Source organism: Nipponia nippon, unplaced genomic scaffold, assembly GCF_047370975.1.
Source record: "Nipponia nippon isolate SJK-2023a ecotype South Korea unplaced genomic scaffold, ASM4737097v1 scaffold_37, whole genome shotgun sequence".
NCBI lineage: Eukaryota > Metazoa > Chordata > Aves > Pelecaniformes > Threskiornithidae > Nipponia > Nipponia nippon.
The window spans coordinates 237,129-260,981 of record NW_028262355.1 but is presented as its reverse complement, the minus strand read 5'-3'; the positions used below and the strand labels follow the sequence as shown (position 1 = coordinate 260,981).

Below are 23,853 nucleotides of genomic sequence, written 5' to 3'. Positions count from 1 at the left end.
GGCACGAGGAGAAGGTGAGGCGGCCCTGTCCGGCACCCTTGGGCACATGAGCTAGGGAAGAAGAATTACCTGTAAATCAGATTTTAACAAAATTCACCAACCCAGCACCTTGAAGTTCTGGATAGTTCCTTGGATCCAGCTGTAATTGAGAAGAAGGGGACGCCCGGAGATGAGGTCTCCCTGGAGAGACCACGGCGAGAGGTAAGCAGGGAGATACTGGACGGAGATTTAACACCCGCATGTTCCCACAGCGGGTATCGCGCAACCGCAGCAACTCTGCCAGTCTTCCCGACATCCTCATGCAGCTCAAGGCTGCTCTGGCACGGCTGAAAGCATCACATAGAACCTCAGACTATTAAAACAAAATAGGAAAATATGGATTATTAACATCAAGCATTTGAATAGTTTGAATAAATCTCAGACTCGCACACCAACTGACTTGAAAAGTCACGCTTACTCACAGCCGTCTCCCCCGAAGGAACCATCCAGAAGCAAGTTGCAGATCTCTTCCCTCCTCTGAGTGAATCATGTTTCTACTTTGAAAGCAAAGGTTGCAAAGAAAAGCAACCTCGGTGCGTTCCCAAAGGTTAAGCTGATTTGCTGAGCCACAGCTGAATTATTAATGATTAGCGCTGCGGTTTCTATTACAGAATGAGCATACAGGTAGCAATCATTACGTCAGCAAATCTTTTAAGCCAGGACAGCTCACGTCTATGAAGAAGCTCGTCTGACTCCTGGCCTGCTTGGGCCACGGGGAGGTTTAATTATTTAGGTTTCTCAGCTGCTGCATAAATATCAAACATAAAACATCAGTTCATAATTGAAACGCTGCGGCTCGGCACACGGCAAGAGAAGCTGCGTCAGCAGGGAGGAGCGAGACGAGGCTGGCCAGCGCGAAGAGATACGTGGGAACGGGGGCTGAGCTGCTCCCATCAGCAAATTCCCCTTGAAATAAAAAAAAAAAAATTAATAAAAAAAAGTGAAAAAGGCAAACTTCAGAACAGATCAATCCACAAGACTTTTACTGAACACGAAAAAGCCCTAAAATGTTGTCAGGAGAGTTCAAGCAGCTCCATTTGACAAAGTGACTTAAAGGCCTGGACTTATCATCACTTCTTAGTCTCACATCTATTAAATACGAAGCACTACTAAACTGGAATAGAACAAATTTGAGAGCCATCACATTGCTATTCACCGCTTTGATATTCCACTGCTTTATTTGCATTCAGTAAATCCGTGAAGAACTGAAGAAATGGGAAAACCTATTTTCCTAGTGCAATTCTCAACAGGAGGAAGCAGAGGCTACGACCTCATACATCAAAGTGCAAATACACTTAATTGGTTTCGATCATAGCTTTCCAAAATACTTGCTCTTATTTCAGCTTTGAAAGCAGAACGTGTAGGAATAAACTTGTTCCGTGTTTCTGTCTATACATATAAAATGCATAAAAAATGCATAAGTGCTTCTGCCTATACATAAACCCCAGCATGTTTAAAGCAGTTTCATTTAAACAAGTTTTTCTGCATTTTAATTGCATCCCAATTCCCAGGAAATTCCCTGTGACACAAGTTAGCTTAATAAAAAAAAGATTTAAAAAAATTAACCATTTAATAAGAAGGCACCATTTAGTTTTTGTACTTTGCTGTGGAAAATGGTAAACCTAATTAGGAGAATATTAAGCTTTGCAGCTGCTTAAATATATATTCTCTTGGTTATCACCCGCACAGGTTCCAAATTGAGCCCAGCTCTTGTTTTTGGTTGCAGTCATGTCTTAAGGGGTCTCGTCCAGTAAGGATCAAGCACTCAAGGAAAAAAAACACGCCTATAAATGCAAAACTGGATTAGAAATAATTCTTGCTCATACGGGGCAGGGGAAGGCAAGCAGATTTGCCTGTTTTTCACGTGATTGCAACCACGATGGCGTGTCAAGATTATTTAGTCCCTTCAGCCATAGTAAGCACTGTCGTAGAGAAAAGTTTTAAACATTTTTTAATTTAATTTTTTTTAAATTAAGAGAACAATTCACTTGATTAAAGTGTGCATGGGAGAGACACCTTTCTCCACTCAGAGACATCTGTCAAAGTCCTCGATATCAATTATCTTCTTTACCCAGCATTCCCTCGCACAGTTATTCATCGGCTTTGCTCAGGATTAACTCCCTATAAGCAAAGATCCAGCATGAATGACATGAAAACGCTCATTTTCTGTTCCTCCTCGTGGGCACTATGAAAGGGAACATGTGCTCTCACAGATGGAAATCGCTGCCTCCTGAAATAACACGCAGCTAAACACCGAGCTAAATACTCACGGGTAAGAGCGCTTTGAGCATCGATTTCAACAGATAATTATTTCCATCAGTGCCTCTTCAAAAGAGGAGTTAAGGAGAACAAAAAATGCATTTTTTTAACCAACAAAACAGCAAAGCAACAGGAACAAAGAGCATTTTAAGAAGCAACTTTGCTTTGTCTCAACTTTTAAATGCATGTGTGAGTCCCCAACAGGCACAAAACCCAACCCCCCTGGGACCCCGCATGTCGCTGGCTTTCTTCTTCCAAGCGGCACAGTCGGGCAGTTCATCAGTCCTGTTCCTGCCAGGCTTTGACAACGAGAAAGCAACGTTGCGCAACGGCGTCTTTCCCGTCCTCCAAACCCCGCCACCGCGTGCAGGGCAACAGGATTCAGTTTGATTGCTGACCGTCAAGGCCAAATTTAACAGACATTTATTTATAACATCTTTCCGCCTCTGCCCAGGACGTTTACCGCATCATATCAGATGAATGCAAACATTAAGCTCCGTATTTTGTCTAGACCAGCCCAAGGAGGTAACTTTGCTCACCAAATACGTATTCATCAACCGCTTCTCCTGTTCCTTACGGCTCCCACGATGTCCGGGGCGGGTAGAGAGCAATGGGTGTGAAAGCACGAACCGAGCTGCGTCCTGAAGAGAACAGATTAAGGCTGCGGAAAGAAGACGATTCCTTTCTCGCGGATCAGGTAATTAAATTCCTGTTACCTCAGTTTTATTTCCTTGTTTTCAGAAGCTGAAATATCAGAGAAGCTGACATTTGGAAGAGTGCAAGTTAGCACTGGAAAGCTGCAAGTTAGCTATATTTTGGAGGAGTATTACATTAAACCATCTGGCAGGCCTGGCAGAAACACTGATACCTGGCACTATTGCCAATTGTACGCTGAGGAAAGACACGGGGAGCGCTAGCCAAAGAGAGAAATAAGGTAGTCATCTTTGGAGGCAACCATTTTGTCCCCAAACCACTTTGGAAACACCAAAAACTCATTCAACAGAAGAGACAGGAACTCGTTAAGCGCCTGCGACACCAGGGCGTTACGCTTTTCCAGCTCGCAAGTCAGCGTGAAGTTTTTGAGGGAGGAAGGTGGAAGGGTACAGTAAGCGACCACAATCCATGGCCAGGCTTCCTTGTGAGAAGTAAAAGAAAGAAAACAGAATGTTAGGATAGGGGATTTAAAATAATGAGCACATTTGTGAGAATCTGCCCGAGGGAAAATAGTTTAGAAAATTAAAAACTCCATAGTAACAGACTGAAAGCTGTTAACCAACATCTAATTAATCACAAACTGCAATCCCCACAACGAAACATTAAAAGGAATTACAGGCAGGAGAAAAATATTCATGCAGCAACTAAGCTTACCCAGACCAAAACAAGTACTAAGAAAAAAAAAAAAAAACAAAAAACAAAAACCCACATAGTGATGACACCTGAACAAAAAAAAAATCCCAAACTTTTGATGCAACTATCAGGACTTTACTGTGAATATGCCAAAACCAAGGTTATGTTGTATACGATCAGGTTTTGTTTTTTAATATCTAGCAGAAGGCAATCTCTAGGACCCCAGCCTCAACCTAAATATAAAAAAAAAACCCTGTTGGCAACAAGCAACCATTGGGCTGTGGTGAGCACAGTCCCATTGCACGCTGGCGCAAGCAACGCTCGGCCATTTTAGAAGCACAGGTTAGTCTTTGGCTACAGTTTGCCTTTATACCAGCTGCCAGAGGGCACGGTCACTGTGAGCTTGCCCGATTTCTATTGCTCTCGCTTCGCTCCAGCCTTTAAATCTGCTCGTGCAGATTCTGCGTCTGGACAAAAGGTCCCGCAGAGCTGCCGCAGCTGCGCGTTTCCTGTCCTTAGGGCTACACAGGGCTTTCACGATCCAAAGTCCTGCTCATTTGAACGGTGAGGAATCAGACCTTTTGAAAACAGCAACTTCTAAACAATCATTAAGAAAGGGTCTCTCATCTTTCCCTGATTATTATTATAATTAAAACATTAGAAACCTGTCTCTCAGTCTCATTTGCCCATCAATAAATTCCTTTTTAAACCCGCCGTAACCATCCCGGATACTTAGACCTCTCCTTACAACAAAGCGTTCACTTGGACACGGTTCTTTGGGGGCCGTGTGGGGCTCTTTTTGCTTCTTCCCCACCCTTTTAAAGTTAAAAGCCCAAAATAAATTGCAGAGGAAGACAAGTCAACATGCTGTAAATATTGAAAGAGCCCCACGTCCAACAGACCGACCTCCCTCTAGGGACGCCTATGCAACGGGATCTCCTCCTGGTGCAGGCTGGAGAGCTGAGGGGTCGGATGATCAGAGGAGAGCAGAAGAAAACAGAAGCTGCTGGCCAGTCTGGAGCAAGTCACCTGGAAATGTCAAAACCAAACATGAAATAAAAGGCAAGCCAGTGCAACTGCTTTATGAAGAGATTGCTTTTTATTAAATAGAAGGTTGCGAGTCCTGAATCTTGAAAGGCTCTGAAGAGTACATAAAAAGCTGGGCAAAACAAAAAGCAAGCAAACAAAAAAAAAAAATAAAAGGACCTGATGATCCATAGACCCAAACCTTTACACTTTATTTAATATAAAATAAGCTTTGCAAAAAACAGATGGACTCAACCTATGGGAACCGATTTTGCACATCCTCCCATGCTGTGTGTTTATCTGAAATATATTCCAATACGATGCAGAAGAGAGACCTCAGCTTGGATCTCAGCGTCCCAGGGCAGAAGAACAAAAACACCCCCCCCAAAACCAACCACCCTCCACACACAAAAAAAATGAGAATCTGGGATTATATAGCACTCACCAGGATCTTTTTATTGAGAAAGCTCAAAGCTCATTCAGGGTCTTTTGCTCATTAAATTGTCACCTTAACACTGACAGGGTACAAGAGGAGGTATTTTAGATTAGATGTTAGGGTAACAGCAGATACAGGCTTACGGAAGAAAAAGACCATAGCTTTTCTTATCGAAACAGTTTTGATTACCTGCAAAGTCAATATTTATCACAATAAATCACTCTGGAACTTACTACGCTACTAGGTCATTTGAAAGTAAGCTTCTATAGTAAAAACTGTGATGAGTTCAACCAGTATTTTCAAAGCGAAAGTCAACATTTTCACTTAAAAAACCCCACGGCTCCACTGTTTCAGTCTAATGGGTTGGTCTGAGGGGAAAAATCTGGCTGCATGATGAAGTATGAAAACCACATGGCTAACAGAACTACCGATCGTCAGTCTGGAAATGTTTAAACCACCTCAGATCTTCCTGTTCGAGCGACGCAGGAAACTCCAAACCATGCAATTAGGATAAGAAGAAAAAGATTAAGAAAAGGAAATCTGGAAATTGGTTTGAGGGATTAAAAAAAAGAAGAATCAAATGCTTCCTTTGAGTAGCTACAGAGCCTTAAACACAGTCTCCAACTCATAAACACAAAAGGAACATTATTAACATGCAGAGAATTTAACTTTCGAGTGCTGACCTGAAAATGTGATTAAAACCACCTGTGACCACAGGTGCGCCAATTGCCTCTCTGGTTTGCATTTGTAATTTACCAAAAGACAGTAGTTCCTCTCAAGTTTTCAAAGCAAAACTTAAATACTCAAAGGCCATTTGATATTGCCACTCCTAATTTAGGATAGACGTCTGAAAAAACACTTCTTGGTTCCCCACTGCTGCCTTTTAGAAAATAAGAGAGCTGAAGAGGAACGCCCACACATAGAATCTCTCCGCAGACAACAAAATCTCTCTGCATCTCAAAATATTTCTGCCTTCTGTATCCTGGGTAAGCAGAACATGGAAAGCTCATTAGCAGATGACGTAGCGGACAAGTCTTGAGCCACGAACTTCTCTCACTCTCTGGCAGTGACGCAGGATATTGAGGATCCTATGGAAGCGCTTGTCCACTTTCAGTTGAGTGAACTCTTTGATATCAGCCTCCACAATAAAAAATTCACCTGGAAAACAAAGAATGCCTTTGCTATAGAAATGACTATGTTGTAGGATACACTTAACATTTCACAAGTCACAATACAACCTCTTTTTAACAATTCTACACGTTGATGAAAAAATGTAATCAGTGGTAGGATGGCCTTACACTATCTCAGGAACTCTGTTCTACTTTCTAAATTTGTCACCAGAAAGAAGAATTACCAGCCTTCCCATTAAGTTCAACCACCCTGCGTCGTCCACAGGCCCCATTCAGTGAGAATCATAGAACCATAGAATGCATTGGGATGGAAGGGACCTCCAAAGCCCATCCAGTCCATCCCCCCTGCCATGGGCAGGGACATCTTCAACCAGATCAGGTTGCTCAGAGCCCCGTCCAACCTGGCCTTGAAGGTTTCCAGGGATGGGGCATCTCCCACCTCTCTGGGCAAAACCCGTTCCAGTGTTTCACCACCCTCATCGTGAAAAATTTCTTCCTTGTATCCAGTCTGAATCTCCCCTCTTTTAGTTTAAAGCCATCCCCCCATGTCCTATCACTACAAGCCCTGCTAAAAAGTCTGGCCCCATCTTTCTTGTAGGCCCCCTTTAAGCACTGAAAGGCTGCAATCCGGTCTCCCCGCAGCCTTCTCTTCTCCAGGCTGAACACCCCCAGCTCTCTCAGCCTGTCCTCACAGCAGAGGTGCTCCAGCCTCTGACCATTTTGGTGGCCTCCTCTGGCCCTGCTCCAAAGCTCCATGTCCTTCCCGTGCTGAGGACCCCCGAGCTGGACGCAGGGCTCCAGGGGGGTCTCCCCAGAGCGGAGCAGAGGGGCAGAATCCCCTCCCTCACCCTGCTGGCCACGCTGCGGGTGAGGCAGCCCAGGAGACGCTTGGCTTTCTGGGCTGCGAGAGCACATTGCCGGCTCATGTCCAGCTTTTCATCCCCCAGCACCCCCAAGTCCTTCTCCTCAGGGCTGCTCTCCATCCCTTCATCCCCCAGCCTGTACTGATACCGGGGGTTGCCCCGACCCAGGTGCAGGACCCTGCACTTGTCCTTGTTGAACCTCATGAGGTTCACACAGGCCCACCTCTCCAGCCTGTCCAGGTCCCTCTGGATGGCATCCTCCCTCAGGCATGTTGACGGCACCGCTGAGCTCGGTGTCATCCGCAAAATTGCTGAGGGTGCACTCGATCCCACTGTCTGTGTCACTGATGAAGATATTGAACAGCACTGGCCCCAGTACGGACCCCTGAGGGACACCACTCGTCACTGGTCTCCATCTGGACATCGAGCCATTGATCACTACCCTCTGGATGCGACCATCCAGCCAATTCCTTATCCACCGAACAGTCCGCCCATCAAATCCATATCCTTCCAATTTAGAGAGGAGCATATTGTGAGGGAGCGAGCTCCGGCAGTTGTCAGCTGTATCTACTACATCTCTCAAACCATCCAGGCTCCTCTATCAGGGTATAAAGTCTGTAGCAGTCCAAAACAGCACCCAGGGCCAGAGAGGAGACGTTCCGCAGATGTGCCAGAAGATGGGGGTAATAGAAAATCAGTTGACAGCACACCTTGAAGAGCCTTGATGGCTAACAGTAAACGCTTTGAGGCCTTGCCCGTAGATGTTCTGCTCTTACTGACATCCAAAGCACTGACCTGACCACAACCCAGGAGATGCCCAGGGTCTGCCCAAAGATCATAGCACAGCTTTACAGAGAAAGGAATTGGCCCTTTGCAAATAAAAGGAAGGAGCCCTGCATACATCTGAGCTATGCAGCCCACCGTTCCCATGACTTCCATCAGATTTGGAAAAGAATAATTCTTCGTTGATTAAGAAAATGCAAGGAAAAGACTAACCGCATGGAAAGGCATCCTCCCCGTGTCTCTTTAAGAAAATGGCATAGGAAGGTCCTGCATCAGAGCTGGCGGCCCATCCCTTCTCGTAGTTGATTAACTACTTTGAAAGGAAATTCTCATTATCCAGCGCTTGTAAGAAACCAAGGCCTTGACTGGAGTTAAAGCGTTTAAAATGCCCGCAACAGAACGCCAAGAGAAAGTCCCCACAAGCTAATAGCAGACACGGGGAAGGAAGGAGTTATTCTAAGGACTCCACAGCTAAATTCACCAGCTGTGACTTCACATTCAGTCTTCATATGCTGCTGAGATAGGAGATAATTATAGATCTCGTAAAATGACTGTACATTTAATACTTCCTGTAACACGGAGTAAGGTTTTAACCACGCATCTTCACAAAACCGTAAGAATGAAAAGCCATCTGAAACCAGCAACATGCTAATTCAGGTATAAGGAAGAAACGTCCAATTATCTTGAAGGAGAATAAGTAGAAGGAAATAACATATTCTTCTGTAGTGTGCTTCCAAGTCTTATGAGAAGTTGCAAGGCTAGGGGTGTTCTAGCTCGGGAAAAGAGGACAGTGTTCTCCCTCCTCCTTTTACCCTTAAAGTAAGGCAGAGGCAGCATCATCTTAGATAAGATGGAGCATCTCTTCTTGCTATTTATTGGAGAGTCCTTCCAGTGTAACTAAGGAGAAAGTAGCTGATGCTAGCTAGAAAGCTGAAGATGCCAGGAAAGCTTTTATTTATTCATTAAACAAGTACAATGGAGGTTTACACAGGCAAATCTACGTTTTTATGTAAACGCTTCATCTTTAAATTTCATCTTGTGAGTGATCTAACAGGACACGCGCTCCACTCTGAAGGAGCATCCAAGGATGCGACGGCCATTAGAACTAAGGTCCCGGAGTGCTGTTTATAGACGCAGGGTTCCTCAAAATATTGGGTTCCCCAAAATATTGCCTGTTGAAGAATAAGGGGCCACGTTTTCTCACAGGCTGGGCCTTTGAGAGTTGGTGACACAGATGTCTAAGAGGAAACAGAATCTTCCAGAGACAATAACTGTCAAAAGCTGGAGGTCTTCCCCTAGATGGGAACTATACTGGAATTTCAGAGCTTGCAACGCTGCCGAATACACATACGGATGAAAAGTAGAAAGTTTGTTTACTAGGAAAAGAAAAAAACCTGCATAACTGCTTAAAATATAACTACGGTTGGATAGAGACCATTTGCAATTTCCAGTAATAGGGCAATACCCCTAAACGGTGTTAGGAAGCCAGGGATAATCCACATACCGGTTTCACAGTATGTTATATCTGGGGGAACACTGGAATATCCTGAATCTGTGCAGAATACGATTTCTTCATATATTTGCCCAGAATTCAGGGCAGCAACGTGCAGCATAGCAGGATCTTTTTTATGAAGAAACCAGAGCTGGCTGAAGGGCAGTGGTTTGGTTGGAAACAGTAGGCCCATGCGCTAAGTAACTAGCTAAACTAACTGAATCACCTTACTGACTGGGAAGTTACCCTGATAAACCAGGCAGCATCTTTTCTCCTCTTGAAATCAGAGGAAGAGGTCGGTTGGCAATCAGCCCAGGCTGAGAAACTGTGGGAATCCTAAGCAGAGACACTCACAGCAGAAATTTAAGCAAACAAATCAATGAATGCACAACCTCGTCCTGAAAAATGCAATGGATAAAGACATTTAATCATTTTGTGCTGGCCAGATGAGAGCCATCTGACAGCCTGCCAGACCTTTTCTCTAGACTTTCTAGATGATTAGTCACAACAAACAAAAACAAAACAACCTACCACATACACACACACACACACACGCTCTCTTAGATGCTGAATGTCCTAGTTCCCTAACTGAATTTTCCAACATAAGCAAGAAAATAAAGACCATCTCTCAGGTACTTGAAGAAATTAAAAGCCTCAGTTTTTCAGACTTAAAAAAAACTCCTTTCTGGTAGAAACTTCTCTCTGACTAGTTGTAGCTTTCTCAAGTTGCTAGAACGGCTCCTTCGTTGCAGCCGAGGCTGCCGTAGATCACAGTACAGACTGAGCAGCATTCCAGGCCTAGGAAGGCCCTTCTAGAGTTTAGCCTCTCCTCTATAGCCATGGGCTCAAACTCCTTACCGTCATCCTGAGGACAGTAACAGTTAAAGCAAAAAAATACTCTTAACTTAAAAATGATGAAGCAAGTATTTTAAGAAATTCCAGATTAATACGAGCCATTGTTAGACTGAAGCAGAACTTGTCTAGAAAAAACTCCCAAACTATCCAAGGCCAAATCAGAAGTGAGTCACGTGAAGTCTAGTTGCATGCCTTTAGCATGTTTTTATTAAAGTCCTTTACAACACTGACTTTCATATGACATGTTTATCCTATAGGTCTCAAAATAAAGTGCCAGGCATCATATCAGAATTCCTTCCCTACAGAAAAGATGCATTTAGAATCTAGAAGTTAGCGCTGTTATCTCCATACCATAAATATTGAGTCTTGATCAGCAGCAAATCCAAAGGAAGGAAGAAAAAGTCGTAGTTTGTCAGAAGGTGACTCCTGAGCACCCAGTGAAGGTGCTTAGGGCAGAATGTTCTTGCATTCTGTCCAGGGCGAAAATCGAGAGGCGGGCGCCAAGGTCTTGTCAGAAAAAGAGCTCTCTTTCTATGAGACAGAAGAGAGTTTGCTCCACGCTTTATGTCTGAACTTGGAAACACGAGGGCATTCTAAGGACATCGCCAAGCTTGATACGTGCAGTACACCCCTCCAGGAATAATTACATACTTGTTCTCAAAAGGAAAGGAATGTCAAAAAGGAGATTTTAATATTAGAGATTTACTGTGCCACATATCTTTGGAAAAACAAACCTGTGAGTACAACTTGCTTTTAAATTGAGAGAGATTTTGGTGCATTTTCACTCCCCCTATGCTTTTAGGAGGAGAGAACTTTTTAAGGTTTTAAGACAGCCCTGTCTCTTCCACAAAGTCACCGCAGCATGACTGATTACCCAGATTTCCCAACTTCAGAACACATTTTTAACAGTTCGTGTCCATTCTAGCTCAAAAACGGAAAACACCGTTTATGCAGTTTGGTTATCAAACTAGGAGTTTCCAGAACTTGTAGTGATTCCGAATTAAATTTTTGCACGCTCAAAGTTTTTGCTACAACACACCGTGAAAGTGACATGTTTTCAGTGAAAATAAATAAAAAGTAACCGAATCAGTTATGGGAAAACCCTTCAGTCACAACAATAACCCTTGTTGCTACACTATAGGACTTTATCCAGAAGGGGTGACTGGATTTTTATACTGACCACCCAGTTCTGTATAGCAATAAGACACTTTTATTCCTTATGGCCTAGAATCTGATCTGGAGATGAACCTCATTTCTGTTCTCCTCCCTGTATCTCAAGGGAGAACCACAACTTTCATTGCTCCGGACTGTCGAAGCGTTGTTCGCCCCCCTGGAGCAGACAGGAATTCTTCCGGGCCAAATCTGATTTAGACTGTGGCACCCTGTGCTGGGAAGGGAGGGAAAGCCCTGCTAAGTCTACAGATTATTTTTTTTTTTCCCCCCTCTTCTCTGTCTGAGAATAAGCAATAGCAGGTTTTCTAAAATTTTTCAGGACCGATGGTTTTAAACACTCCCACAGGTTAAACCATTCCACCAAATTCCAGAGTGCCTGGATGGACTGTTTTCTGAGAATAAGATGTTATAAGTTACACCGTAACATGAAAAGCACGTGCTGTCATTAGTCATTCAATATTTTGTCTGGTATTTTTATACTTGTGCTGCAATATCCAAATGCTATGAGTTTGGTACAAGCAAATCTAAAAAAATACCTTTTGTATCCTTAGTTTCTTCTTCCAGGAATCTGTGGTAGAGATTTCTGACTGCCGTATTCATAGATTTCAAAGGCTGATGCAAGATCTTGTACTTGCCCACCACAGCCTTGTTCATATCTTGAACAACTGCATTAATCTGATCATATGTTAAACGACCTTTCATATACCTACAAATAAAAATAAAAATCAGGAACCAGAAAGTCACAAATGAAGTTCCGTGTTTATTTTGCCCTTTCATCAGCCGTAATTGAACATGCTATTCCTAGTTAGAGGCAGTTTCTTCTGCTTTGTGTTAATGAATAAACATCGTAGTTAATTTTGTTCGTTTCCTTGATTGTTTAAGAATGTTAAAAAGCCAGAAAGATGAAACATTAGGAAGTTAAATTAAGAAGTAAAAAATATCCAGTGCTTAAGCTGTAAGGAGCTTTTCAAAATGGAATAAAGGTTGCTTTTATAGCATACCACTTAAACTACAAACGCACAAAAATCAAGCAACTTTGCAGAAAACATAACACAAGCCAAAACTGAAATTAAATGTTTCTGCCTAAGAGTGCAATTTGGTTCATATCATAATCCTAAATAACCTGTATTTGATCTTACAGCCATTCCTTTGGGGTTTTTTTGGAAGAAATATCACTTTTATATTGTTTTCTCTATTTTATTGTGCAGCCTACTGAGCTAAACACAGTTCTGCACTACCAACATCCGCTTCTGAACTTTCAGAGCATTTCATAAAATGAGTACTAAAATAATAAGATCTGTTGATAACAGCCTAGAGGTACAGGAAGCACAGAAGAGAAAAACAAAGCGATGTGGAAATATTAGAACACTGGAATATTTGCAAGTCAGGCTATTCAGCATTTATAGATGTAAAGGCATGCATTCAGGGAAAAGGAAACATGCTACAAACTGAGAAGCCATTATATAAAAATGAAATCTGAAACTCATAGGACAAGCAGTAAGCTAAATATAAAACAAAACCGCAGAAAACACTGCAGTAAAAGCCAGGGCAACCTTGCAACTCGAATTAGCCTGTGATCACCATTCAGCCACTGCAACGACCCAAACTCGGCCGTTTGCATTTGGTTCGGTATCAGTTTGCAGATGTGTGGAATTGAGAAAAGCATTAAAATTCAGTTTAAGAATGAATGGGGTTCTGTAGGTCAGGACATCAGGCAGCTAAAAGCTGTGGGACAATAAGATTGAAAAGATCAACGAACAGGAAATTTTTCTCTCCTTTTAATCTGAATGGAAAAAACTCAATCTTTGGAAAACATACAAAGAATTTAAAGCACAAATAGCTAATCAATTATAAAGTCAATATTCCAAACGACAACGTGGGCAGGCATTATACAATTGCCAACTAAAAATAAGTGCTTGCTGTAGAATTTAATAATAGCCAGTCCCCACCGGGGAGACAGGTCTGCACGGGGTGCGTAAAAACTCCTGAAATCAAAGCAACTTCTCTAATTCCAGACTGAATTGCTACTAACTTATTTGTAGCCGGTTTTCAACTTTATTGATATTTTGATTAATCCAAATTCAAAGTTGGAGGTGCAGCCATTTTTATAAAAACGCTCTACTTGGCAGACATGACATCTTTTCAAATAAAAGCAGCACTACCACCCCTGAAATGCAGTCATGCTCAGCATAAACAAGTAACACAGCCTATAACCAGAGAAGGGCTTTGCCTGTATACATTAACTGCTATTTATTGCTCTCTCTGCGTCCCTTAGCCTATTTATAAAGTCACAGGGGAACATGCAGAGCTACGAAGATTAAAGCCAGAGGTATAAAATACCTATATTTAAGTTCCTATGCTCCCGCTATCAAAAGACATAAGAGTGAATACACTTAATAAAGCCAAGAGAACACCTCAGCTCATCCTGACGCAGAAACAGAGAAGCAAGATTCAGTTGCCTAAACCCCAGAACCTAACGCTCTTTGAGAGGCCCTCGGGCATCCAAGATGCTCACACAGGGCCAGCAGACGTGCTGGGGTTTACAGAAAATTCAGTAACCTGGCAGTACGTGCTAAAGCATCTGCAACGGCACCAGCCAGTTCTGCTTAGGCAACTGCGGAACACCATTAGCAGCGAGGCAGCTGAGCCCTTTTCTGGTTTTGCCGACTGTACTGACTGGGCGTTCGGCGACAAGAGTGAGAGTGGGGGCACTCGGTGAGCGCGGAGACCCCCGCGTCACAGACGCGTAAACGCAGGCACCTTAATCTGAAACTAAACTCTGTCAAGTGGAATTTTTCTTCTGTGCATAACTCAGGATCATAAAAACTCCAGCTGTTCCACAGTCTTCTCATGTTTCTATCCAGCCATGGCTAGCACACCCATAAACGCTGACCTTTATTTCAGTCCATACATACGCTAATATAAAAACAAAGTTGAGAAGTTCCAAATTCATCCATTTAATTTAGATTTAAAGTAACTCTAAAATCTGCTTCACTACACCAAAAGCAAAAACATTCAGAACTATTTTAAAAAAAAAAAACAAAAAAACCAAGTGATCCAATTTCTTTTTTTAAGCCCCAGAAGCCCTTTTCAAAACATTTTTTTTCCCCATACTATGAAAACCAAAGCACAGTGCTCTGTTCTTCAAAGAAACTAACAACATCAATATATCACATATATACCACTGGAAAAGAGATAAATCTCCTAATGGCCAGCCCTGCTCCCTCAAAAACGCTTAGGCTAAAAGAAACATATATTCTCCCAAGTTACCATCTTCTGAGACTTTAGAGTTCTAATGAATGCGCAGATTCTAAAAATATCTTACACGGTAAGAATTTTAGAGAGAGAATAAAGCCAGCATTTTCCTTTGCCTTGAATTCAAAGTTAAGTGAGACATCCACTGCGCAATTTCCTTTTTCTTCCTCCAAAAAGCGTCTTTCTGCAACAGATTCGAAGGCTAAGATAATTTGCAAGTTTTTTCCTGTGCGAGAGTATTGCATTTGATCGAGGTGCTCCGTATCCGCGCTTTAACACAGCAGGCACTTTCGTTAAATACCCGCTGCAGAGTTCTAAAAATATGAAGTCACTGAAGACTGTATATCCCTTTTAGTGCCCTAATGATGTTAGGGATAGATTCTTCTTCCCTTTCAGCACAAAGTGGGGGGAAAACCACCTAGGTTTTTCAGTTACAATCTACCACAGCTGTGGTAGGAAGGGAGAGAGGAATGAGACTCTTGGCTGATTCAAAACCCACGATACCCAGCTGGTAAGGGATTTAGAGACATATGTGGTGCATATGCACAGTTGTGCTTTATTAAGTCCCTCAGACAGGCTTAGCATAGGCACAGCGGCACGGCTCCGGGACCGGAGCTGGATAAAAATGCAGTAGTATCCTTTGGTACTATTGCCAGCAGATCCTAGAGAGATCCTTCATCAGAACCAGTGCTGATCTGGAGAACTGGGAGATGAACCTGATTCTCATTCTTCTAGGGGAATATGTTAGGAGTGAGAAAATTTGGGTCACAAACAGTTGCTGCTTAGATTTGATTAAATAGTATGTGAAACGGCAAGCTTAGCGGACTCCCCCAATCCTGTATTACAACACTGCCAGGCAACAGAAAAAAAATCGGTAGATTAATAGATCTATTTAAATTCATGGAAATCCACGGAACAAAGAGGCTTTTCCCATCTGAATAAAAATATTTCTATAGCCCCACAAGCAGAGTCTAAGATGCAACCTTTCTATAAACCAGCAATTAATATCAGAGTATCCAGCTGGCCTCTGTCCCCATTCTCCCCACCCACGAACAGCAGTGGAAAACCTTCCACTTTCAAGGATAATGGAACACTTTAAGGGGTTATCAGGGAAGATCATAGCTTTAACCGGAGGTTGAAACAACATGTGGCTGGAATGGTCTATGTCTACTCTTGCCTTAGCAGAGATAAAGACGAAAAATTCCCATGCTCCACCTTTACCTTTCCAAAATTTTATCAGGAGAGAAGTACCTAAGGGAGTAAACCCACCAAACACTAGAGATGACCTGCAGAATAAAAATACCAGGTGCGTGCACTTATAAGAAATAACCAAAAGAGTCCTTCATTATTAGCTCAACATTCAGGCTCCTCCATTTTTTGGATCGAGCAATGTGGTGGAAGAAAATGGACGTTGCTCACCTGAAAATTTTGAAAGCTATAGGAAAGATGATTTAAAAGCCTCACGTAAAACACAGACTCAAAAAAAAAAACCAAACCCATCTTATTGAAACGAGTGTTGTCAGGCAACAACCTGAATCTAGAGTCTAGATAACAATTTAGCCTTAGGCATCAACAGAATTTTCTTGGTTTTGCAGAAATACTTGTCATTGGCCCCAAAATGCCATTTAAGCAGAGTTATTCCTACATGACAGATTTCAGACAAGGGTATCTATTAATCAGGTCCTGATGGCAGGGGAAAAAACCCACAGCTTTCTATTCCAGAAATTTGGGATGTTTCAGTAGGAGGTGTTTTTTGCTTTTAACAAGTCTGATTTCTTTTCCTGTCTCAAAACAGATTGATAAGTCAAGACTTGAAGTTTTCAGAAACCAATAGTCGGGTCAAATAAAACCAGCATTTATCATTATTTTTCCTTTTAAATGTAACCATACCTTTCATCTTATGAGATGATGGCTTTTTTTTTTTTACATGTCAGTTCTCAAAACAAGAAGAGAACCCATCTGTTAGCCAGGATATTTCTGTTCATACAATTCAAGTGACTTTGGAGATCAGAGGTTTGGGTTTTAACTGATTAGTTCTGATCTTCCCAACATATACCTAAAAAAGAACCTAATTAGCTCTATTCATTTCATTTTCAGGTTTGCCAGTATTGCATATAAACTATTTGGAGCTACCATCATGATGTTGCATCCCGTGGAACATTTAAAATTTCAAAACATCTCTGTCAATCTCAGTTCTGCAAGAGCTCCCTTTCTCAAACCTACGTTTGCCACCCAAATTGGCACGACAGGGTCTAAGAAAAGCCACGCTTAACTTACGCAGGAACGCTTTCAAATTCTTCCACAGTTATTAAGGGTGCTTCTTTAATAAGTCTTGCCTCTTTTGCAGGTTTCTTTGCACGTTCGGGTTCTACGACTTTTGTTTGTTCTTCACATTTCACAGTTAGCCCAGCGATGCTGTAAAATGAAGGAATATTAAGTGTATAAATAGCAGATAAGTAGTAAGGAGAATAGCATTATATTGTGTTATCAAGTCTGCTTACGCACAGACCTAAGTTCCAACCCATCTGTTAGGCTGGATGAACACAATTCACGATCTTTCCTGAAAGAAAAATAAATAAAGCAAGCCTACTCCATTTCAAATTGCATGCTTTAGCTGACTTCATTATAGCTCTTCATTTCTCAGCTAGAGAGGCTGCTAGCAGGTGAACTGGCAGCAGCCCAAATGCAGCGCAGAGCAGTTAAGAATTCAATGTACCATTACATTTCACAGAACATGAGGCCTCGCTTTTTATCAGATGAACCACAGCACAGAGCTGCAGCCTAACAGGCGGATTTGAAATACTTCACAGCTCTTTGAAAGAAGTTCAAATCTTGGGAAGCCTGACTCATCCATTAATCTTTTGAAGCAAAGAAATTCAACACCATCCAGCAGGCTGGGATAATTTTTTTTTTTTTCGGCAAGATCCCAAAAGCTGAGGAATTTCCTGCTTTGAGTGATTATTAGAGCATTACTTTTATAAATTCACCCTTCCTCCAAACCCTCAGCTTAGAGCCTCAAACACCGAGTTATTTGCCAGCCACCCACCTAGCTGCTCTCCTACTCATCGGCAGAAGGACAGCAAAGAGGATGTATTTGGCCAAATTCACCATCCTCTGACTACCACAAGCACGTTACGGGGCCGTGATGCGCAACAGAAATCACTAAAGCAGTGCCGAGCTGACCTGTCACAAAGAACTGATCCTCTGCTTTGACCTAACCTTCCCACAAGAAGAGATCTCCGTGCGACGTGGGGCCCTACGGATGGCACAGAGGGCCGGGATTTGATGTGTCACTTGATGTGACACCCCCAAAACCCGGTGTCCCATTTCCCAGGGAAGACGGCTGCAGCGTGGAGGACAGCGAGTGCCACCTGCTGGGCTCCCCAACTGCCGTGACACAGTGACAGGGGAAGCTCTGCTTTTGGCATCTGGAAGGGAAAGGCCTTAGATACATTGAACTTGCTTTTTATTTCAGTGAGATTCTTCCGGTAAATAAGAAAAGCAAAAGCAAGAACACAGGAGAGAAACAACAGCTAAAGTTCCAGTCATCTGCGTGGGCATTCTCATTCTTTCTGAGATTTGAAGGCCTGTCTCACCAGTGTTCAGCTGCTCGCTCTGCTCTCTGCATTACTTATCTCATGAGATTCACTCAACCATCAGCTCCCCAGGCATTTTGGGACACAGAGGAACAGAAACGGAGAGGGTCAACAGAGGAAGGTTTGGGGAAAAGGACTGAAGACCCATTATCACCGATACAGATGGGTTCTGACCAATTATGGTCTGTCGGACACTGACAGAACAGCGGTTGTAAGCTGGCAGAGCACAACCTGTAGAAAACGATTAGAAAAACATGCTTAGTTTTACACATGTGGTTCTGTCTAGAAAGGGAAGGAGCAGCTAAACTTGTGTCACGATTAACTTCTTGATCAAAAGCAGGACAAGATTGGAAGTGAAACCAAGATCCCAAAGAATCTTTTTGATATCAGAGGTAATACAATCACTAAACAAGCCTCGTTTGCATATAAACAATTCCCAGAAGTGAACGTGAACTTAAGGTAAAGGTTTTTCCTAAATTAAGAAAGTAAGTTCTGAAAAGAAGGCTGAAGTCCAGTGACAATTTCTGAAGAACTTCCATTCTTTCACACATAAAAAAATAAATTCTGCAACATCTAAATCGAAAAAGAAATTGAAAAGGAACAAGATATCTCTACACACATTTTAGGAGGCTGTTTCCTAAACTGAGGGTTCATGTCTGAAGGGCAGCATTCAGAAAAAAAGCTTCTGCGCAAGTCATCTCTTTACCAGGTAAGATTAATCCAAGTTTCAGTACAAGCAGTACCTACACGGATGACAATATTGCTACGCACTAAAATTACAGTTCATTTTTCTCTTCTGTAACCTTGTTTCCACATCCTTAACCTTTTATTTTGCTGGAATACACCTGTAATGTTTTCGGCCTGAGGTTTGCGTGGCATTAGGAGCGAGACCAGGTAAAGCTGATAGATTCGGGGCACATAAAATAGACTGAGGCATTGCCTTCTGACAAGCTACAAGGGTGGAAACAAGCTCTGGGATCTGCAGATGTTAGAATCTAGAAGAGACCCCCATCTGGCACACGCTAACATCACTCAAAAATAAAAAGCAGTTCCAACAGGCCAGCGAAGGAGCTGACCACTCTGAGAAACCTCGTCGGAGTTATAAACTCTTAGAAGCCTTCTGAATAATAGCTGTCATTTCACATACTTGTGTCTCACTCTCTCACTCGAGCTACTTTATTCTGAACAGCTTCACGGTACAGCCCTCTCAAAGGCAGGTGGATGTCATTACCAGCTAAAATAAATGCCAGGCTGCTGCAGGGAAAGGAGAATAAAAATACCACAACCATAATTCAAATCCCCACAGAAATATGATTGAGTTAGAGGATTTTTTTTTTTTAATGATATTTGGAAAGGGCAGTGTTGAATTTCAGTTCTAGGGACCCGGCATTTGGATCACTAACCCACCCTTCAATCCTGACGTACCGCAGCTACCGAATCAGTGTGTTTCCAGTTCTAAAGCAAGGAACGCTCAGATTTATCGGAGAACTCGCTTTCTACTATAATTTCACACCTGCCACTGGAAGCTTCCATCTGAACAGCTCAGTATTTTATGGGTTTTTCCTGAGGGATTTGTTAGGGTGCTAGCGCAAGCCTGGTAGCAATCAGTCACGAGCAAACTCTAGAATCAATACATATAACACCCTTAGCTCCCAAAAGTTCACAGTTAATACACGGTAAAAGGAGCAGAGCTGGACAATGCTGCAGCTGGACACTGCCGGGAGCGGCCCGCTACCTCCACACTCAGGTACCACATACCAGCTCCGAGTTGGTTTAGGCAGATAGGGAGGAATGTTTTCACGGAGGTGCTGTGCTTCATTTTGCTCTCTCTCAGCAGACTTCTGGAGCTCCTGAAATTAATGTTAGACTTCATCAGAAATCTGACACTTCATGTCAAGCAAGTAGTTTACTATTAGGGCGATGCTAAAATAATTTTTTAACTGTGTCAGGTGTTGTTTGCTCTCTCCCCATCATCTTACCTCTTTACTTCCTAATTTCTCCAAAAGCAACTAGCAAAGCTCAGGAAAAAAAAAAAAAGCTAAGAGTGAGAAAACACAAGGTTAACTGTCCTTGCCCTCAAAGTGAAATTTGAGTGGGCAAGAAGTAAATCTTTAACAATATACCCTAGCAGGTCCGGGCAGGGGAACGGTGGTGGTGATGACGAGATACTACAGGAAAACTCATCTATGTTCCCCAAACAACACTTTCACAAAAGACTTAACACACAAAGGCACTGCAAACGCACGCTAAACCAACAGATAAATATTCTAATTAAATTGTTTTCATGGCTATTGCAAGGATGTAAAAATAGAACTCCTCTTTAGATCACAGTATCTATTATGATAAAGATATACTTTCAATGTGTGCAAATTTTATTTTTTTGAAGCTTAGCATTCACTATGCTGGAGAGCTGCTTAATAAACCACCAGTAAGCCCATTCTGAGCGCCAGTTCCACTTATAAGCAGCCTCACGCATCCAAACTTAGGATCTAGAAAAGAACGACTACGCGCTTATCAAAGATTCCTTTGAATCCTTCGGTATTTTATGAACAGGAAAAAAAAGATTACTTTTAGCAAATTTTTCAGTTTTTCTTGATGTTGAACTTCCGCTTCCATTTTATTCAGGAGCTCATGCAAGAGAACCTTCTCATCTCCTGTTTTACAGAGCATAGACTTGAGGGATGGTTCTTGACCTGTTAAAGAGAGAGTGTTCAGCCAAAACAAAACCAAAATCCCATTTCCCTCCCCTCCACAAGCAGTGATTATCTACTAACTCTATGCTCCCCAACCACCGTATCTTCCCAGGAGAAGCAGCAATATTCACTGGTCAAACAGTCAACCTCCTACTCCATACAGCCCACAGGGTTCAAAGCTGCTGTGGGAACAAAGGCCCCTCTCCAGCACGATGCTGGAAAGCGCTAAGCTGTACCCACTACTGCTGCAGGGGGAGGACATGGTTTTTAAACACGGCCTGACTTTCACAACTGCTTGCCTGCAGCACCCTGTTCTCCTTCATGATCTCCCTCTCTTTAGGGGAGCTAGAAAGCCACTGCCCTCTTTGGAAACGGTTATAGTTCCTCTTCAAAGAGGAGGTTAGCCTAGCTGACCCTCCCAACCGACATTTCAGTGATCCTGTGTAATGTCTATTTGTGCCTAGCAAAGGAGATGAACCTAAAACATGCAGATCCGTTTCAGTACCTCAGTTTAAGTAAGTTTGCTACCCACTGCATGTTTACATCAGAGCCAGGCACTCCTGGAATGCCAGAACAAGACACCTGTACAAACCTCCATCTGTGCCTTTGCACATTTTTGTAATTAGGCTTAACGTACTCACCAAGATATTACTTCTCCCATCTGGAGCTTTCCCCACCACGTATATAGAATATAGGGTGCATTAACCCCCAGTCTGCAAGTCCCTCAGAGGAGCATACTTTCATTTTGCTCATGTTCTCTGCTTAGCACCTGGTTCCTTGATAATGCTCCCATTTTTGAATCATAGAATGCACTGGGATGGAAGGGACGTTTAAAGGCCATCCAGTCCATCCCCCCTGCAACGGGCAGGGACATCTTCAACCAGATCGGGTTGCTCAGAGCCCCGTCCAGCCTGGCCTTGAAGGTTTCCAGGGATGGGGCATCTCCCACCTCTCTGGGCAACCTGTGCCAGTGTTTCACCACCCTCATCATAAAAAATTTCTTCCTTATATCCAGTCTGAATCTCCCCTCTTTCAGTTTAAAACCATCCCCCCTTGTCCTATCGCTACAGGCCCTACTAAAAAGTCTGTCCCCATCTTTCTTGTAGGCCCCCTTTAAGCACTGAAAGGCCGCAATCCGGTCTCCCCGCAGCCTTCTCTTCTCCAGGCTGAACACCCCCAGCTCTTTCAGCCTGTCCTCGTAGCAGAGGTGCTCCAGCCCTTGGATCGTTTCGGTGGCCTCCCCTGGCCCCGCTCCAACAGCTCCATGTCCTTCCCATGCTGAGGACCCCCGAGCTGGACGCAGGGCTCCAGGGGGGTCTCCCCAGAGCGGAGCGGAGGGGCAGAATCCCCTCCCTCGCCCTGCTGGCGACATTTTGCCCTCCTTGCTCACTTTTGTTGTTGTTCTCTATATTTTCCTTGATTTCCACTTTGTGTTACATTCCTTCTGTAATTAGAACATTCCCATTTCCTGCAAGGAGGCACAAACCAAAACCCTCTCTTCATTTTCTTTACCTATGCTTCTTAATTGAAGAGTCTTTTTAATAGTTGAAATCTTTGTGTTGATGTAAAAGCATAAATCTTCCAGGTCTGAGGACGCCATGTTCCTCTATTATACTGAAGGGAAATAAAAAAGAATGCAGTGATTTAAGACCTAAGTTGCAAACACGAAGCACACAAACAGAATTTTAAAAAGACCCTGATGCGTCAAAGAAGCAAAGGGAACTTAAATGAATCCGTAAATGTAGTAACTACCTCTTATTTTACTAAACTGAAAACAGGAAAGTGCAAAGTGACTGGCATAAGGCAAGACAAAGCAATTTCCCCGAACTCTGGAGGTAAACGTGGTGTAATATCAGTACAACGATTCCTCATGAAACTGGATAAGTCTTTATTATATTAACGTGTTCGCTACTAATGGAGTTGGAAATTTACTGCAATACACAACGAACATCTGGTTTGTATAAAGAACTGCTACAAGGCTCTCTCAGGGAGCTTGGATCAATGATCAATATTTAAAGAGGGGGTTTGGTCTTTTTTTTTTTTTTTTTTTTTTTTTAAGAAAAGACCAGTAATTAAACAAAAGAAAATGTGCACTTGCTCGCTAGCAGAGTATGGAGGCACAAAAAGTAGCATTATATATAGGTTACTCTAGCGTAAGTGTACTTATTAACTCTATTATAGAAAATAACTGATAAAAAACATTGCTGAAATAAGCCTTCCCCCACGGCAGTGTAACAACCCCTTTGCCTGGCGGCCCTTGTGTTTACAGCGCTCACTGGGCCCCCTCTGGTGGTTACCTCACACTTGAAGCTTTTATTTCGCCCTTAGTTTTAAAACGCCACGAGCGAGCACGCTTGCTTAATTAGTTATTAGAGACTTGCCGCCTCCCGCGCCTCCCGTCCCTGAGGGGAAGCCGTTACCGCCCGCCGCAGCGCCCGCCCTCCCTTCGCCCCTCACGCTCCGACCCAACGCGAGCGTTCCCTCGCCCAGCGCCCCGCTCTCACCGCCGCGACGCCCGGAGCCGGCTCGTTCGGGGCGGCGAGGGGACAAGCGGCTTCCCGTGGAGGGACCCCGACCGGCCCCGCCGTCTCTGGGCGGCAGCGCCGGTTCAAACCCGCCGCGCTCGGCCGGCCCACGGAGAGCGCAGGCGCGGGAGGCGGCCGGCGGGGAAGGCGGGAAGCGGGAGGGCGGGAGGCGGCGGTGCTGAGGGGAGAGGCCTCCCGCGGCGGTGCCGCCCCCAGGAACTGGGATTCCACCGAGAAAAAAAAAAACCCACAGCATTTATTAATTGGTTATATAAATTAAGTTTATTTCGGCATTCAAGAGAAGACAAAGCCCTCTAAAAGTTAAGTCACTTTTCAATATACACGTACTGGCATGTCTCCTAGAAATCATCATCACCCATT

General features: G+C 43.3%; 1 protein-coding gene across 2 annotated transcripts; it reads right to left on the bottom strand.

Annotated features, from left to right (window-relative positions):
- Positions 1 to 5,111: 5,111 nt before the first annotated feature.
- Positions 5,112 to 23,649, bottom strand: SKA1 (spindle and kinetochore associated complex subunit 1). Of its 2 annotated transcripts, XM_087772812.1 has the most exons (8): positions 23,452 to 23,649; positions 22,460 to 22,561; positions 20,823 to 20,947; positions 20,013 to 20,104; positions 17,168 to 17,218; positions 16,936 to 17,073; positions 11,940 to 12,109; positions 5,112 to 6,265 (listed from the first exon to the last, which is right to left on the bottom strand). In XM_087772812.1, exons 2-8 carry the CDS (start codon positions 22,545 to 22,547, stop codon positions 6,117 to 6,119), a joined length of 813 nt encoding a protein of 270 aa, XP_087628938.1. In that variant the 5' UTR covers positions 22,548 to 22,561; positions 23,452 to 23,649; the 3' UTR covers positions 5,112 to 6,116. The 2 variants fall into 2 exon arrangements, with proteins under 2 accessions (XP_087628938.1, XP_087628937.1); XM_087772811.1 differs by lacking the exon at positions 17,168 to 17,218 and having other exon boundaries at positions 23,452 to 23,647.
- Between the last annotated feature and the right edge of the window lie 204 nt (positions 23,650 to 23,853).

Bases quoted from the DNA above. Each gene is read 5' to 3' on its own strand.
- SKA1 (XM_087772812.1), bottom strand. From the start codon at position 22,547: ATGGCGTCCTCAGACCTGGAAGATTTATGCTTTTACATCAACACAAAG. The intron at 17,074-17,167 runs GTCTGTGCGTAA...TTCATTTTACAG, and splicing joins ACAGATGGGTTGGAACTTAG to CATCGCTGGGCTAACTGTGA. The intron at 12,110-16,935 runs GTAAGTTAAGCG...TTTTATTTGTAG, and splicing joins GAATTTGAAAGCGTTCCTGC to GTATATGAAAGGTCGTTTAA.